This window comes from Drosophila takahashii, chromosome X (assembly GCF_030179915.1).
Source record: "Drosophila takahashii strain IR98-3 E-12201 chromosome X, DtakHiC1v2, whole genome shotgun sequence".
NCBI lineage: Eukaryota > Metazoa > Arthropoda > Insecta > Diptera > Drosophilidae > Drosophila > Drosophila takahashii.
The window spans coordinates 2,391,395-2,409,753 of NC_091683.1; the positions used below are offsets into that span (position 1 = coordinate 2,391,395).

An 18,359-nucleotide genomic window follows, 5' to 3' on the forward strand; every position below is an offset into this window, starting at 1 on the left:
ATTGTACTCGATTCGGTTGAAGACTTTGGTAAGGTTGTACTAGATCGCGGAAGAGATTCCGAAATTGTACTTCTTTCCTCTGGAGTGGTTTCGTATTGTTCTGTGCTCGAAATTTGAACTGATCTCTGTGATATTGTACTCGATTCGGTTGAAGACTTTGGTAGGGTTGTACTAGATTGCGGAAGAGATTCCGAAATTGTACTTCTTTCCTCTGGTGTGGTTTCGTATTGTTCTTTTCTCGATATTTGCAGTGAACTCTGAGATATTGTACTCGGTTCTGTTGAAGACTTTGGTAAGGTTGTACTTGATTGTGGCAGAGATTCCGAAATTGTACTTCTTTCCTCTGGAGTGGTTTCGTATTGTTCTGTGCTCGAAATTTGAACTGATCTCTGTGATATTGTACTCGATTCGGTTGAAGACTTTGGTAAGGTTGTACTTGATTGTGGCAGAGATTCCGAAATTGTACTTCTTTCCTCTGGAGTGATTTCGTATTGTTCTGTGCTTGATATTTGCAGTGAACTCTGTGATATTAAACTCGATTCGGTTGAAGACTTTGGTAAGGTTGTACTTGATTGTGGCAGAGATTCCGAAATTGTACTTCTTTCCTCTGGTGCGGTTTCGTATTGTTCTGTGCTCGATATTTGCAGTGAACTCTGAGATATTGTACTCGGTTCTGTTGAAGACTTTGGTAAGGTTGTACTTGATTGTGGCAGAGATTCCGAAATTGTACTTCTTTCCTCTGGAGTGGTTTCGTATTGTTCTGTTCTCGAAATTTGAACTGATCTCTGTGATATTGTACTCGATTCGGTTGAAGACTTTGGTAGGGTTGTACTAGATTGCGGAAGAGATTCCGAAATTGTACTTCTTTCCTCTGGAGTGGTTTCGTATTGTTCTGTGCTCGAAATTTGAACTGATCTCTGTGATATTGTACTCGATTCGGTTGAAGACTTTGGTAGGGTTGTACTAGAGTGCGGAAGAGATTCCGAAATTGTACTTCTTTCCTCTGGTGTGGTTTTGTATTGTTCTGTGCTCGATATTTGCAGTGAACTCTGAGATATTGTACTCGGTTCTGTTGAAGACTTTGGTAAGGTTGTACTTGATTGTGGCAGAGATTCCGAAATTGTACTTCTTTCCTCTGGTGTGGTTTCGTATTGTTCTGTGCTCGATATTTGCAGTGAACTCTGAGATATTGTACTCGGTTCTGTTGAAGACTTTGGTAAGGTTGTACTAGATTGCGGAAGAGATTTCGAAATTGTACTTCTTTCCTCTGGAGTGGTTTCGTATTGTTCTGTGCTCGATATTTGCAGTGAACTCTGCGATATTGTACTCGGTTCTGTTGAAGACTTTGGTAAGGTTGTACTTGATTGTGGCAGAGATTCCGAAATTGTACTTCTTTCCTCTGGAGTGGTTTCGTATTGTTCTGTGCTCGATATTTGCAGTGAACTCTGTGATATTGTACTCGATTCGGTTAAAGACTTTGGTAAGGTTGTACTAGATTGCGGAAGAGATTCCGAAATTGTACTTCTTTCCTTTGGAGTGGTTTCGTATTGTTCTGTGCTCGATATTTGCAGTGAACTCTGTGATATTGTACTCAATTCGGTTGAAGACTTTGGTAAGGTTGTACTAGATCGCGGAAGAGATTCCGAAATTGTACTTCTTTCCTCTGGAGTGGTTTCGTATTGTTCTGTGCTCGAAATTTGAACTGATCTCTGTGATATTGTACTCGATTCGGTTGAAGACTTTGGTAGGGTTGTACTAGATTGCGGAAGAGATTCCGAAATTGTACTTCTTTCCTCTGGTGTGGTTTCGTATTGTTCTTTTCTCGATATTTGCAGTGAACTCTGAGATATTGTACTCGGTTCTGTTGAAGACTTTGGTAAGGTTGTACTTGATTGTGGCAGAGATTCCGAAATTGTACTTCTTTCCTCTGGAGTGGTTTCGTATTGTTCTGTGCTCGAAATTTGAACTGATCTCTGTGATATTGTACTCGATTCGGTTGAAGACTTTGGTAAGGTTGTACTTGATTGTGGCAGAGATTCCGAAATTGTACTTCTTTCCTCTGGAGTGATTTCGTATTGTTCTGTGCTTGATATTTGCAGTGAACTCTGTGATATTAAACTCGATTCGGTTGAAGACTTTGGTAAGGTTGTACTTGATTGTGGCAGAGATTCCGAAATTGTACTTCTTTCCTCTGGTGCGGTTTCGTATTGTTCTGTGCTCGATATTTGCAGTGAACTCTGAGATATTGTACTCGGTTCTGTTGAAGACTTTGGTAAGGTTGTACTTGATTGTGGCAGAGATTCCGAAATTGTACTTCTTTCCTCTGGAGTGGTTTCGTATTGTTCTGTTCTCGAAATTTGAACTGATCTCTGTGATATTGTACTCGATTCGGTTGAAGACTTTGGAAGGGATGTACTAGATTGCGGAAGAGATTCCGAAATTGTACTTCTTTCCTCTGGTGTGGTTTCGTATTGTTCTGTGCTCGATATTTGCAGTGAACTCTGAGATATTGTACTCGGTTCTGTTGAAGACTTTGGTAAGGTTGTACTTGATTGTGGCAGAGATTCCGAAATTGTACTTCTTTCCTCTGGAGTGGTTTCGTATTTTTCTGTGCTCGACATTTCAGATGAACTACTGTATAGTGTAGTCGATGGGCTTGAAAACTTTGGTGGGGTTGTACTTGATTGTGGCAGAGATTCCGAAATTGTACTTCTTTCCTCTGGTGTGGTTTCGTATTGTTCTGTGCTCGATATTTGCAGTGAACTCTGAGATATTGTACTCGGTTCTGTTAAAGACTTTGGTAAGGTTGTACTTGATTGTGGCAGAGATTCCGAAATTGTACTTCTTTTCTCTAGTGTGGTTTCGTATTGTTTTGTGCTCGATATTTGCAGTGAACTCTGTGATATTGAACTCGATTCGGTTGAAGACTTTAGTAAGGTTGTACTTGATTGCGGAAGAGATTTCGAAATTGTACTTCTTTCCTCTGGAGTGGTTTCGTATTGTTTTGTGCTCGATATTTGCAGTGAACTCTGAGATATTGTACTCGGTTCTGTTGAAGACTTTGGTAAGGTTGTACTTGATTGTGGCAGAGATTCCGAAATTGTACTTCTTTCCTCTGGAGTGGTTTCGTATTTTTCTGTGCTCGACATTTCAGATGAACTACTGTATAGTGTAGTCGATGGGCTTGAAAACTTTGGTGGGGTTGTACTTGATTGTGGCAGAGATTCCGAAATTGTACTTCTTTCCTCTGGTGTGGTTTCGTATTGTTCTGTGCTCGATATTTGCAGTGAACTCTGAGATATTGTACTCGGTTCTGTTGAAGACTTTGGTAAGGTTGTACTAGATTGCGGAAGAGATTTCGAAATTGTACTTCTTTCCTCTGGAGTGGTTTCGTATTGTTCTGTGCTCGATATTTGCAGTGAACTCTGTGATATTGTACTCGATTCGGTTAAAGACTTTGGTAAGGTTGTACTAGATTGCGGAAGAGATTCCGAAATTGTACTTCTTTCCTTTGGAGTGGTTTCGTATTGTTCTGTGCTCGATATTTGCAGTGAACTCTGTGATATTGTACTCGATTCGGTTGAAGACTTTGGTAAGGTTGTACTAGATTGCGGACGAGATTCCGAAATTGTACTTCTTTCCTCTGGAGTGATTTCGTATTGTTCTGTGCTCGATATTTGCAGTGAACTCTGTGATATTAAACTCGATTCGGTTGGTAAGTTTGTACTAGATTGCGGAAGAGATTCCGAAATTGTACTTCTTTCCTTTGGAGTGGTTTCGTATTGTTCTGTGCTCGATATTTGCAGTGAACTCTGTGATATTGTACTCGATTCGGTTGAAGACTTTGGTAAGGTTGTACTAGATCGCGGAAGAGATTCCGAAATTGTACTTCTTTCCTCTGGAGTGGTTTCGTATTGTTCTGTGCTCGAAATTTGAACTGATCTCTGTGATATTGTACTCGATTCGGTTGAAGACTTTGGTAGGGTTGTACTAGATTGCGGAAGAGATTCCGAAATTGTACTTCTTTCCTCTGGTGTGGTTTCGTATTGTTCTGTGCTCGATATTCGCAGTGAACTCTGTGATATTGTACTCGATTCGGTTGAAGACTTTAGTAAGGTTGTACTAGATCGCGGAAGAGATTCCGAAATTGTACTTCTTTCCTCTGGAGTGGTTTCGTATTGTTCTGTGCTCGAAATTTGAAATGATCTCTGTGATATTGTACTCGATTCGGCTGAAGACTTTGGTAGGGTTGTACTAGATTGCGGAAGAGATTCCGAAATTGTACTTCTTTCCTCTGGTGTGGTTTTGTATTGTTCTGTGCTCGATATTTGCAATGAACTCTGTGATATTGCACTTGATTCGGTTGAAGACTTTGGTAAGGTTGTACTAGATCGCGGAAAAGATTCCGAAATTGTACTTCTTTCCTCTGGTGTCGTTTCGTATTGTTCTGTGCTCGATATTTGAACTGAACTTTGTGATATTGTACTCGATTCGGTTGAAGATTTTGGTAAGGTTGTACTAGATTGCGGACGAGATTCCGAAATTGTACTTCTTTCCTCTGGAGTGATTTCGTATTGTTCTGTGCTCGATATTTGCAGTGAACTCTGTGATATTAAACTCGATTCGGTTGGTAAGGTTGTACTAGATTGCGGAAGAGATTCCGAAATTGTACTTCTTTCCTTTGGAGTGGTTTCGTATTGTTCTGTGCTCGATATTTGCAGTGAACTCTGTGATATTGTACTCGATTCGGTTGAAGACTTTGGTAAGGTTGTACTAGATTGCGGACGAGATTCCGAAATTGTACTTCTTTCCTCTGGAGTGATTTCGTATTGTTCTGTGCTCGATATTTGCAGTGAACTCTGTGATATTAAACTCGATTCGGTTGGTAAGGTTGTACTAGATTGCGGAAGAGATTCCGAAATTGTACTTCTTTCCTTTGGAGTGGTTTCGTATTGTTCTGTGCTCGATATTTGCAGTGAACTCTGTGATATTGTACTCGATTCGGTTGAAGACTTTGGTAAGGTTGTACTAGATCGCGGAAGAGATTCCGAAATTGTACTTCTTTCCTCTGGAGTGGTTTCGTATTGTTCTGTGCTCGAAATTTGAACTGATCTCTGTGATATTGTACTCGATTCGGTTGAAGACTTTGGTAGGGTTGTACTAGATTGCGGAAGAGATTCCGAAATTGTACTTCTTTCCTCTGGTGTGGTTTCGTATTGTTCTGTGCTCGATATTTGCAGTGAACTCTGAGATATTGTACTTGGTTTTGTTAAAGACTTTGGTAAGGTTGTACTTGATTGTGCCAGAGATTCCGAAATTGTACTTCTTTCCTCTGGAGTGGTTTCGTATTGTTCTGTGCTCGAAATTTGAACTGATCTCTGTGATATTGTACTCGATTCGGTTGAAGACTTTGGTAGGGTTGTACTAGATTGCGGAAGAGATTCCGAAATTGTACTTCTTTCCTCTGGTGTGGTTTCGTATTGTTCTGTGCTCGATATTTGCAGTGAACTCTGAGATATTGTACTCGGTTCTGTTGAAGACTTTGGTAAGGTTGTACTTGATTGTGGCAGAGATTCCGAAATTGTACTTCTTTCCTCTGGAGTGGTTTCGTATTGTTCTGTGCTCGATATTCGCAGTGAACTCTGTGATATTGTACTCGATTCGGTTGAAGACTTTAGTAAGGTTGTACTAGATCGCGGAAGAGATTCCGAAATTGTACTTCTTTCCTCTGGAGTGGTTTCGTATTGTTCTGTGCTCGAAATTTGAAATGATCTCTGTGATATTGTACTCGATTCGGTTGAAGACTTTGGTAGGGTTGTACTAGATTGCGGAAGAGATTCCGAAATTGTACTTCTTTCCTCTGGTGTGGTTTTGTATTGTTCTGTGCTCGATATTTGCAATGAACTCTGTGATATTGCACTTGATTCGGTTGAAGACTTTGGTAAGGTTGTACTAGATCGCGGAAAAGATTCCGAAATTGTACTTCTTTCCTCTATTGTCGTTTCGTATTGTTCTGTGCTCGATATTTGAACTGAACTTTGTGATATTGTACTCGATTCGGTTGAAGATTTTGGTAAGGTTGTACTAGATTGCGGAAGAGATTTCGAAATTGTACTTCTTTCCTCTGGAGTGGTTTCGTATTGTTCTGTGCTCGATATTTGCAGTGAACTCTGTGATATTGAACTCGATTCGGTTGAAGACTTTGGTAAGGTTGTACTAGATCGCGGAAGAGATTCCGAAATTGTACTTCTTTCCTCTGGAGTGGTTTCGTATTGTTCTGTGCTCGATATTTGCAGTGAACTCTGAGATATTGTACTCGGTTCTGTTGAAGACTTTGGTAAGGTTGTACTTGATTGTGTCAGAGATTCCGAAATTGTACTTCTTTCCTCTGGTGTGGTTTCGTATTGTTCTGTGCTCGATATTTGCAGTGAACTCTGAGATATTGTACTCGGTTCTGTTGAAGACTTTGGTAAGGTGGTACTTGATTGTGGCAGAGATTCCGAAATTGTACTTCTTTCCTCTAGTGTGGTTTCGTATTGTTTTGTGCTCGATATTTCCAGTGAACTCTGTGATATTGAACTCGATTCGGTTGAAGACTTTAGTAAGGTTGTACTTGATTGCGGAAGAGATTTCGAAATTGTACTTCTTTCCTCTGGTGTGGTTTCGTATTGTTCTGTGCTCGATATTTGCAGTGAACTCTGAGATATTGTACTCGGTTCTGTTGAAGACTTTGGTAAGGTGGTACTTGATTGTGGCAGAGATTCCGAAATTGTACTTCTTTCCTCTAGTGTGGTTTCGTATTGTTTTGTGCTCGATATTTCCAGTGAACTCTGTGATATTGAACTCGATTCGGTTGAAGACTTTAGTAAGGTTGTACTTGATTGCGGAAGAGATTTCGAAATTGTACTTCTTTCCTCTGGAGTGGTTTCGTATTGTTTTGTGCTCGGTACTTGCAGTGAACTCTGAGATATTGTACTCGGTTCTGTTGAAGACTTTGGTAAGGTTGTACTTGATTGTGGCAGAGATTCCGAAATTGTACTTCTTTCCTCTGGAGTGGTTTCGTATTTTTCTGTGCTCGACATTTCAGATGAACTACTGTATAGTGTAGTCGATGGGCTTGAAAACTTTGGTGGGGTTGTACTTGATTGTGGCAGAGATTCCGAAATTGTACTTCTTTCCTCTGGTGTGGTTTCGTATTGTTCTGTGCTCGATATTTGCAGTGAACTCTGAGATATTGTACTCGGTTCTGTCGAAGACTTTGGTAAGGTTGTACTTGATTGTGGCAGAGATTCCGAAATTGTACTTCTTTCCTCTGGAGTGGTTTCGTATTGTTCTGTGCTCGAAATTTGAACTGATCTCTGTGATATTGTACTCGATTCGGTTGAAGACTTTGGTAGGGTTGTACTAGAGTGCGGAAGAGATTCCGAAATTGTACTTCTTTCCTCTGGTGTGGTTTTGTATTGTTCTGTGCTCGATATTTGCAGTGAACTCTGAGATATTGTACTCGGTTCTGTTGAAGACTTTGGTAAGGTTGTACTAGATTGCGGAAGAGATTTCGAAATTGTACTTCTTTCCTCTGGAGTGGTTTCGTATTGTTCTGTGCTCGATATTTGCAGTGAACTCCGCGATATTGTACTCGGTTCTGTTGAAGACTTTGGTAAGGTTGTACTTGATTGTGGCAGAGATTCCGAAATTGTACTTCTTTCCTCTGGAGTGGTTTCGTATTGTTCTGTGCTCGATATTTGCAGTGAACTCTGTGATATTGTACTCGATTCGGTTAAAGACTTTGGTAAGGTTGTACTAGATTGCGGAAGAGATTCCGAAATCGTACTTCTTTCCTTTGGAGTGGTTTCGTATTTTTCTGTGCTCGACATTTCAGATGAACTACTGTATAGTGTAGTCGATGGGCTTGAAAACTTTGGTGGGGTTGTACTTGATTGTGGCAGAGATTCCGAAATTGTACTTCTTTCCTCTGGTGTGGTTTCGTATTGTTCTGTGCTCGATATTTGCAGTGAACTCTGAGATATTGTACTCGGTTCTGTCGAAGACTTTGGTAAGGTTGTACTTGATTGTGGCAGAGATTCCGAAATTGTACTTCTTTCCTCTGGAGTGGTTTCGTATTGTTCTGTGCTCGATATTTGCAGTGAACTCTGAGATATTGTACTCGGTTCTGTTGAAGACTTTGGTAAGGTTGTACTAGATTGCGGAAGAGATTCCGAAATTGTACTTCTTTCCTTTGGAGTGGTTTCGTATTTTTCTGTGCTCGACATTTCAGATGAACTACTGTATAGTGTAGTCGATGGGCTTGAAAACTTTGGTGGGGTTGTACTTGATTGTGGCAGAGATTCCGAAATTGTACTTCTTTCCTCTGGTGTGGTTTCGTATTGTTCTGTGCTCGATATTTGCAGTGAACTCTGAGATATTGTACTCGGTTCTGTTGAATACTTTGGTAAGGTTGTACTTGATTGTGGCAGAGATTCCGAAATTGTACTTCTTTCCTCTGGAGTGGTTTCGTATTGTTCTGTGCTCGATATTTGCAGTGAACTCTGAGATATTGTACTCGGTTCTGTTAAAGACTTTGGTAGGGTTGTACTAGATTGCGGAAGAGATTCCGAAATTGTACTTCTTTCCTCTGGAGTGGTTTCGTATTGTTCTTTGCTCGATATTTGAACTGAACTCTGTGATATTGTACTCGATTCGGTTGAAGACTTTGGTAACGTTGTACTAGATTGTGGCAGAGATTCCGAAATTGCACTTCTTTCCTCTGGAGTGGTTTCGTATTGTTCATTGCTCGATATTTGAACTGAACTCTGTGATATTGTACTCGATTCGGTTGAAGACTTTGGTAAGGTTGTACTTGATTGTGGCAGAGATTCCGAAATTGTACTTCTTTCCTCTGGAGTGGTTTCGTATTGTTCTGTGCTCGAAATTTGCAGTGAACTCTGAGATATTGTACTCGGTTCTGTTGAAGACTTTGGTAAGGTTGTACTAGATTGCGGAAGAGATTTCGAAATTGTACTTCTTTCCTCTGGAGTGGTTTCGTATTGTTCTGTGCTCGATATTTGCAGTGAACTCTGCGATATTGTACTCGGTTCTGTTGAAGACTTTGGTAAGGTTGTACTTGATTGTGGCAGAGATTCCGAAATTCTACTTCTTTCCTCTGGAGTGGTTTCGTATTGTTCTGTGCTCGATATTTGCAGTGAACTCTGTGATATTGTACTCGATTCGGTTAAAGACTTTGGTAAGGTTGTACTAGATTGCGGAAGAGATTCCGAAATTGTACTTCTTTCCTTTGGAGTGGTTTCGTATTGTTCTGTGCTCGAAATTTGAACTGATCTCTGTGATATTGTACTCGATTCGGTTGAAGACTTTGGTAGGGTTGTACTAGATTGCGGAAGAGATTCCGAAATTGTACTTCTTTCCTCTGGTGTGGTTTCGTATTGTTCTGTGCTCGATATTTGCAGTGAACTCTGAGATATTGTACTCGGTTCTGTTGAAGACTTTGGTAAGGTTGTACTTGATTGTGGCAGAGATTCCGAAATTGTACTTCTTTCCTCTGGAGTGGTTTCGTATTTTTCTGTGCTCGACATTTCAGATGAACTACTGTATAGTGTAGTCGATGGGCTTGAAAACTTTGGTGGGGTTGTACTTGATTGTGGCAGAGATTCCGAAATTGTACTTCTTTCCTCTGGTGTGGTTTCGTATTGTTCTGTGCTCGATATTTGCAGTGAACTCTGAGATATTGTACTCGGTTCTGTTGAAGACTTTGGTAAGGTGGTACTTGATTGTGGCAGAGATTCCGAAATTGTACTTCTTTCCTCTAGTGTGGTTTCGTATTGTTTTGTGCTCGATATTTCCAGTGAACTCTGTGATATTGAACTCGATTCGGTTGAAGACTTTAGTAAGGTTGTACTTGATTGCGGAAGGGATTTCGAAATTGTACTTCTTTCCTCTGGAGTGGTTTCGTATTGTTTTGTGCTCGGTACTTGCAGTGAACTCTGAGATATTGTACTCGGTTCTGTTGAAGACTTTGGTAAGGTTGTACTTGATTGTGGCAGAGATTCCGAAATTGTACTTCTTTCCTCTGGAGTGGTTTCGTATTTTTCTGTGCTCGACATTTCAGATGAACTACTGTATAGTGTAGTCGATGGGCTTGAAAACTTTGGTGGGGTTGTACTTGATTGTGGCAGAGATTCCGAAATTGTACTTTTTTCCTCTGGTGTTGTTTCGTATTGTTCTGTGCTCGATATTTGCAGTGAACTCTGAGATATTGTACTCGGTTCTGTTGAAGACTTTGGTAAGGTTGTATTTGATTGTGGCAGAGATTCCGAAATTGTACTTCTTTCCTCTGGAGTGGTTTCGTATTGTTCTGTGCTCGATATTTGCAGTGAACTCTGTGATATTGTACTCGATTCGGTTAAAGACTTTGGTAAGGTTGTACTAGATTGCGGAAGAGATTCCGAAATTGTACTTCTTTCCTTTGGAGTGGTTTCGTATTGTTCTGTGCTCGAAATTTGAACTGATCTCTGTGATATTGTACTCGATTCGGTTGAAGACTTTGGTAGGGTTGTACTAGATTGCGGAAGAGATTCCGAAATTGTACTTCTTTCCTCTGGTGTGGTTTCGTATTGTTCTGTGCTCGATATTTGCAGTGAACTCTGAGATATTGTACTCGGTTCTGTTGAAGACTTTGGTAAGGTTGTACTTGATTGTGGCAGAGATTCCGAAATTGTACTTCTTTCCTCTGGAGTGGTTTCGTATTTTTCTGTGCTCGACATTTCAGATGAACTACTGTATAGTGTAGTCGATGGGCTTGAAAACTTTGGTGGGGTTGTACTTGATTGTGGCAGAGATTCCGAAATTGTACTTCTTTCCTCTGGTGTGGTTTCGTATTGTTCTGTGCTCGATATTTGCAGTGAACTCTGAGATATTGTACTCGGTTCTGTTGAAGACTTTGGTAAGGTGGTACTTGATTGTGGCAGAGATTCCAAAATTGTACTTCTTTCCTCTAGTGTGGTTTCGTATTGTTTTGTGCTCGATATTTCCAGTGAACTCTGTGATATTGAACTCGATTCGGTTGAAGACTTTAGTAAGGTTGTACTTGATTGCGGAAGAGATTTCGAAATTGTACTTCTTTCCTCTGGAGTGGTTTCGTATTGTTTTGTGCTCGGTACTTGCAGTGAACTCTGAGATATTGTACTCGGTTCTGTTGAAGACTTTGGTAAGGTTGTACTTGATTGTGGCAGAGATTCCGAAATTGTACTTCTTTCCTCTGGAGTGGTTTCGTATTTTTCTGTGCTCGACATTTCAGATGAACTACTGTATAGTGTAGTCGATGGGCTTGAAAACTTTGGTGGGGTTGTACTTGATTGTGGCAGAGATTCCGAAATTGTACTTTTTTCCTCTGGTGTTGTTTCGTATTGTTCTGTGCTCGATATTTGCAGTGAACTCTGAGATATTGTACTCGGTTCTGTTGAAGACTTTGGTAAGGTTGTATTTGATTGTGGCAGAGATTCCGAAATTGTACTTCTTTCCTCTGGAGTGGTTTCGTATTGTTCTGTGCTCGATATTTGCAGTGAACTCTGTGATATTGTACTCGATTCGGTTAAAGACTTTGGTAAGGTTGTACTAGATTGCGGAAGAGATTCCGAAATTGTACTTCTTTCCTTTGGAGTGGTTTCGTATTGTTCTGTGCTCGAAATTTGAACTGATCTCTGTGATATTGTACTCGATTCGGTTGAAGACTTTGGTAGGGTTGTACTAGATTGCGGAAGAGATTCCGAAATTGTACTTCTTTCCTCTGGTGTGGTTTCGTATTGTTCTGTGCTCGATATTTGCAGTGAACTCTGAGATATTGTACTCGGTTCTGTTGAAGACTTTGGTAAGGTTGTACTTGATTGTGGCAGAGATTCCGAAATTGTACTTCTTTCCTCTGGAGTGGTTTCGTATTTTTCTGTGCTCGACATTTCAGATGAACTACTGTATAGTGTAGTCGATGGGCTTGAAAACTTTGGTGGGGTTGTACTTGATTGTGGCAGAGATTCCGAAATTGTACTTCTTTCCTCTGGTGTGGTTTCGTATTGTTCTGTGCTCGATATTTGCAGTGAACTCTGAGATATTGTACTCGGTTCTGTTGAAGACTTTGGTAAGGTGGTACTTGATTGTGGCAGAGATTCCGAAATTGTACTTCTTTCCTCTAGTGTGGTTTCGTATTGTTTTGTGCTCGATATTTCCAGTGAACTCTGTGATATTGAACTCGATTCGGTTGAAGACTTTAGTAAGGTTGTACTTGATTGCGGAAGAGATTTCGAAATTGTACTTCTTTCCTCTGGAGTGGTTTCGTATTGTTTTGTGCTCGGTACTTGCAGTGAACTCTGAGATATTGTACTCGGTTCTGTTGAAGACTTTGGTAAGGTTGTACTTGATTGTGGCAGAGATTCCGAAATTGTACTTCTTTCCTCTGGAGTGGTTTCGTATTTTTCTGTGCTCGACATTTCAGATGAACTACTGTATAGTGTAGTCGATGGGCTTGAAAACTTTGGTGGGGTTGTACTTGATTGTGGCAGAGATTCCGAAATTGTACTTTTTTCCTCTGGTGTTGTTTCGTATTGTTCTGTGCTCGATATTTGCAGTGAACTCTGAGATATTGTACTCGGTTCTGTTGAAGACTTTGGTAAGGTTGTATTTGATTGTGGCAGAGATTCCGAAATTGTACTTCTTTCCTCTGGAGTGGTTTCGTATTGTTCTGTGCTCGATATTTGCAGTGAACTCTGTGATATTGTACTCGATTCGGTTAAAGACTTTGGTAAGGTTGTACTAGATTGCGGAAGAGATTCCGAAATTGTACTTCTTTCCTTTGGAGTGGTTTCGTATTGTTCTGTGCTCGAAATTTGAACTGATCTCTGTGATATTGTACTCGATTCGGTTGAAGACTTTGGTAGGGTTGTACTAGATTGCGGAAGAGATTCCGAAATTGTACTTCTTTCCTCTGGTGTGGTTTCGTATTGTTCTGTGCTCGATATTTGCAGTGAACTCTGAGATATTGTACTCGGTTCTGTTGAAGACTTTGGTAAGGTTGTACTTGATTGTGGCAGAGATTCCGAAATTGTACTTCTTTCCTCTGGAGTGGTTTCGTATTTTTCTGTGCTCGACATTTCAGATGAACTACTGTATAGTGTAGTCGATGGGCTTGAAAACTTTGGTGGGGTTGTACTTGATTGTGGCAGAGATTCCGAAATTGTACTTCTTTCCTCTGGTGTGGTTTCGTATTGTTCTGTGCTCGATATTTGCAGTGAACTCTGAGATATTGTACTCGGTTCTGTTGAAGACTTTGGTAAGGTGGTACTTGATTGTGGCAGAGATTCCAAAATTGTACTTCTTTCCTCTAGTGTGGTTTCGTATTGTTTTGTGCTCGATATTTCCAGTGAACTCTGTGATATTGAACTCGATTCGGTTGAAGACTTTAGTAAGGTTGTACTTGATTGCGGAAGAGATTTCGAAATTGTACTTCTTTCCTCTGGAGTGGTTTCGTATTGTTTTGTGCTCGGTACTTGCAGTGAACTCTGAGATATTGTACTCGGTTCTGTTGAAGACTTTGGTAAGGTTGTACTTGATTGTGGCAGAGATTCCGAAATTGTACTTCTTTCCTCTGGAGTGGTTTCGTATTTTTCTGTGCTCGACATTTCAGATGAACTACTGTATAGTGTAGTCGATGGGCTTGAAAACTTTGGTGGGGTTGTACTTGATTGTGGCAGAGATTCCGAAATTGTACTTTTTTCCTCTGGTGTTGTTTCGTATTGTTCTGTGCTCGATATTTGCAGTGAACTCTGAGATATTGTACTCGGTTCTGTTGAAGACTTTGGTAAGGTTGTATTTGATTGTGGCAGAGATTCCGAAATTGTACTTCTTTCCTCTGGAGTGGTTTCGTATTGTTCTGTGCTCGATATTTGCAGTGAACTCTGTGATATTGTACTCGATTCGGTTAAAGACTTTGGTAAGGTTGTACTAGATTGCGGAAGAGATTCCGAAATTGTACTTCTTTCCTTTGGAGTGGTTTCGTATTGTTCTGTGCTCGAAATTTGAACTGATCTCTGTGATATTGTACTCGATTCGGTTGAAGACTTTGGTAGGGTTGTACTAGATTGCGGAAGAGATTCCGAAATTGTACTTCTTTCCTCTGGTGTGGTTTCGTATTGTTCTGTGCTCGATATTTGCAGTGAACTCTGAGATATTGTACTCGGTTCTGTTGAAGACTTTGGTAAGGTTGTACTTGATTGTGGCAGAGATTCCGAAATTGTACTTCTTTCCTCTGGAGTGGTTTCGTATTTTTCTGTGCTCGACATTTCAGATGAACTACTGTATAGTGTAGTCGATGGGCTTGAAAACTTTGGTGGGGTTGTACTTGATTGTGGCAGAGATTCCGAAATTGTACTTCTTTCCTCTGGTGTGGTTTCGTATTGTTCTGTGCTCGATATTTGCAGTGAACTCTGAGATATTGTACTCGGTTCTGTTGAAGACTTTGGTAAGGTGGTACTTGATTGTGGCAGAGATTCCAAAATTGTACTTCTTTCCTCTAGTGTGGTTTCGTATTGTTTTGTGCTCGATATTTCCAGTGAACTCTGTGATATTGAACTCGATTCGGTTGAAGACTTTAGTAAGGTTGTACTTGATTGCGGAAGAGATTTCGAAATTGTACTTCTTTCCTCTGGAGTGGTTTCGTATTGTTTTGTGCTCGGTACTTGCAGTGAACTCTGAGATATTGTACTCGGTTCTGTTGAAGACTTTGGTAAGGTTGTACTTGATTGTGGCAGAGATTCCGAAATTGTACTTCTTTCCTCTGGAGTGGTTTCGTATTTTTCTGTGCTCGACATTTCAGATGAACTACTGTATAGTGTAGTCGATGGGCTTGAAAACTTTGGTGGGGTTGTACTTGATTGTGGCAGAGATTCCGAAATTGTACTTTTTTCCTCTGGTGTGGTTTCGTATTGTTCTGTGCTCGATATTTGCAGTGAACTCTGAGATATTGTACTCGGTTCTGTTGAAGACTTTGGTAAGGTTGTATTTGATTGTGGCAGAGATTCCGAAATTGTACTTCTTTCCTCTGGAGTGGTTTCGTATTGTTCTGTGCTCGATATTTGCAGTGAACTCTGTGATATTGTACTCGATTCGGTTAAAGACTTTGGTAAGGTTGTACTAGATTGCGGAAGAGATTCCGAAATTGTACTTCTTTCCTTTGGAGTGGTTTCGTATTGTTCTGTGCTCGAAATTTGAACTGATCTCTGTGATATTGTACTCGATTCGGTTGAAGACTTTGGTAGGGTTGTACTAGATTGCGGAAGAGATTCCGAAATTGTACTTCTTTCCTCTGGTGTGGTTTCGTATTGTTCTGTGCTCGATATTTGCAGTGAACTCTGAGATATTGTACTCGGTTCTGTTGAAGACTTTGGTAAGGTTGTACTTGATTGTGGCAGAGATTCCGAAATTGTACTTCTTTCCTCTGGAGTGGTTTCGTATTTTTCTGTGCTCGACATTTCAGATGAACTACTGTATAGTGTAGTCGATGGGCTTGAAAACTTTGGTGGGGTTGTACTTGATTGTGGCAGAGATTCCGAAATTGTACTTCTTTCCTCTGGTGTGGTTTCGTATTGTTCTGTGCTCGATATTTGCAGTGAACTCTGAGATATTGTACTCGGTTCTGTTGAAGACTTTGGTAAGGTTGTACTTGATTGTGGCAGAGATTCCGAAATTGTACTTCTTTTCTCTAGTGTGGTTTCGTATTGTTTTGTGCTCGATATTTGCAGTGAACTCTGTGATATTGAACTCGATTCGGTTGAAGACTTTAGTAAGGTTGTACTTGATTGCGGAAGAGATTTCGAAATTGTACTTCTTTCCTCTGGAGTGGTTTCGTATTGTTTTGTGCTCGATATTTGCAGTGAACTCTGAGATATTGTACTCGGTTCTGTTGAAGACTTTGGTAAGGTTGTACTTGATTGTGGCAGAGATTCCGAAATTGTACTTCTTTCCTCTGGAGTGGTTTCGTATTTTTCTGTGCTCGACATTTCAGATGAACTACTGTATAGTGTAGTCGATGGGCTTGAAAACTTTGGTGGGGTTGTACTTGATTGTGGCAGAGATTCCGAAATTGTACTTCTTTCCTCTGGTGTGGTTTCGTATTGTTCTGTGCTCGATATTTGCAGTGAACTCTGAGATATTGTACTCGGTTCTGTTGAAGACTTTGGTAAGGTTGTACTTGATTGTGGCAGAGATTCCGAAGTTGTACTTCTTTCCTCTGGTGTGGTTTCGTATTGTTCTGTGCTCGATATTTGCAGTGAACTCTGAGATATTGTACTCGGTTCTGTTGAAGACTTTGGTAAGGTTGTACTAGATTGCGGAAGAGATTTCGAAATTGTACTTCTTTCCTCTGGAGTGGTTTCGTATTGTTCTGTGCTCGATATTTGCAGTGAACTCTGCGATATTGTACTCGGTTCTGTTGAAGACTTTGGTAAGGTTGTACTTGATTGTGGCAGAGATTCCGAAATTGTACTTTTTTCCTCTGGAGTGGTTTCGTATTGTTCTGTGCTCGATATTTGCAGTGAACTCTGTGATATTGTACTCGATTCGGTTAAAGACTTTGGTAAGGTTGTACTAGATTGCGGAAGAGATTCCGAAATTGTACTTCTTTCCTTTGGAGTGGTTTCGTATTTTTCTGTGCTCGACATTTCAGATGAACTACTGTATAGTGTAGTCGATGGGCTTGAAAACTTTGGTGGGGTTGTACTTGATTGTGGCAGAGATTCCGAAATTGTACTTCTTTCCTCTGGAGAGGATTCGTATTGTTCTGTGCTCGAAATTTGATGTGAACTCTGTGATATTGTACTCGATTCTGTTGAAGACTTTGGTAAGGGTGTACTTGATTGTGGCAGAGATTCCGAAATTGTACTTCTTTCCGCTGGAGTGGTTTCGTATTGTTCTGTGCTCGATATTCGCAGTGAACTCTGTGATATTGTACTCGATTCGGTTGAAGACTTTGGTAGGGTTGTACTAGATTGCGGAAGAGATTCCGAAATTGTACTTCTTTCCTCTGGTGTGGTTTCGTATTGTTCTTTTCTCGATATTTGCAGTGATCTCTGTGATATTGTACTCGATTCGGTTGAAGACTTTGGTAGGGTTGTACTAGATTGCGGACGAGATTCCGAAATTGTACTTCTTTCCTCTGGAGTGGTTTCGTATTGTTCTGTGCTCGATATTTGCAGTGAACTCTGTGATATTAAACGCGATTCGGTTGAAGACTTTGGTAAGGTTGTACTAGATTGCGGAAGAGATTCCGAAATTGTACTTCTTTCCTCTGGAGTGGTTTCGTATTGTTCTGTGCTCGAAATTTGAACTGAACTCTGTGATATTGTACTCGATTCTGTTGAAGACTTTGGTAAGGGTGTACTTGATTGTGGCAGAGATTCCGAAATTGTACTTCTTTCCTCTGGAGTGGTTTCGTATTGTTCTGTGCTCGATATTCGCAGTGAACTCTGTGATATTGTACTCGATTCGGTTGAAGACTTTGGTAAGGTTGTACTTGATTGCGGAAGAGATTCCGAAATTGTACTTCTTTCCTCTGGAGTGGTTTCGTATTGTTCTGTGCTCGAAATTTGAACTGAACTCTGTGATATTGTACTCGATTCTGTTGAAGACTTTGGTAAGGGTGTACTTGATTGTGGCAGAGATTCCGAAATTGTACTTCTTTCCGCTGGAGTGGTTTCGTATTGTTCTGTGCTCGATATTCGCAGTGAACTCTGTGATATTGTACTCGATTCGGTTGAAGACTTTGGTAGGGTTGTACTAGATTGCGGAAGAGATTCCGAAATTGTACTTTTTTCCTCTGGTGTGGTTTCGTATTGTTCTTTTCTCGATATTTGCAGTGATCTCTGTGATATTGTACTCGATTCGGTTGAAGACTTTGGTAGGGTTGTACTAGATTGCGGACGAGATTCCGAAATTGTACTTCTTTCCTCTGGAGTGGTTTCGTATTGTTCTGTGCTCGATATTTGCAGTGAACTCTGTGATATTAAACGCGATTCGGTTGAAGACTTTGGTAAGGTTGTACTAGATTGCGGAAGAGATTCCGAAATTGTACTTCTTTCCTCTGGAGTGGTTTCGTATTGTTCTGTGCTCGATATTTGCAGTGAACTCTGTGATATTGTACTCGATTCGGTTGAAGACTTTGGTAAGGTTGTACTAGATCGCGGAAGAGATTCCGAAATTGTACTTCTTTCTTCTGGAGTGGTTTCGTATTGTTCTGTGCTCGAAATTTGAACTGATCTCTGTGATATTGTACTCGATTCGGTTGAAGACTTTATTAGGGTTGT

General features: G+C 40.5%; 1 protein-coding gene across 1 annotated transcript in view; it reads right to left on the reverse strand.

The window, feature by feature from the left end:
- Positions 1–18,359, reverse strand: part of Muc14A (Mucin 14A) — a 112,633-nt gene that overhangs the window by 71,769 nt on the left and 22,505 nt on the right. The window contains exons 10-25 of the mRNA XM_070218507.1: positions 16,869–17,618; positions 16,308–16,706; positions 15,813–16,067; positions 15,459–15,539; positions 13,212–13,259; positions 12,660–12,845; positions 12,024–12,071; positions 11,472–11,657; positions 10,030–10,121; positions 9,914–9,996; positions 9,866–9,879; positions 8,973–9,269; positions 8,463–8,522; positions 7,959–8,183; positions 5,643–6,611; positions 348–851 (exon numbers count right to left, since the gene is read on the reverse strand). Coding sequence (XP_070074608.1) covers positions 348–851; positions 5,643–6,611; positions 7,959–8,183; positions 8,463–8,522; positions 8,973–9,269; positions 9,866–9,879; positions 9,914–9,996; positions 10,030–10,121; positions 11,472–11,657; positions 12,024–12,071; positions 12,660–12,845; positions 13,212–13,259; positions 15,459–15,539; positions 15,813–16,067; positions 16,308–16,706; positions 16,869–17,618 — 4,197 coding nt within the window. The remainder of the gene's footprint in view (positions 1–347; positions 852–5,642; positions 6,612–7,958; positions 8,184–8,462; positions 8,523–8,972; positions 9,270–9,865; positions 9,880–9,913; positions 9,997–10,029; positions 10,122–11,471; positions 11,658–12,023; positions 12,072–12,659; positions 12,846–13,211; positions 13,260–15,458; positions 15,540–15,812; positions 16,068–16,307; positions 16,707–16,868; positions 17,619–18,359) is intronic.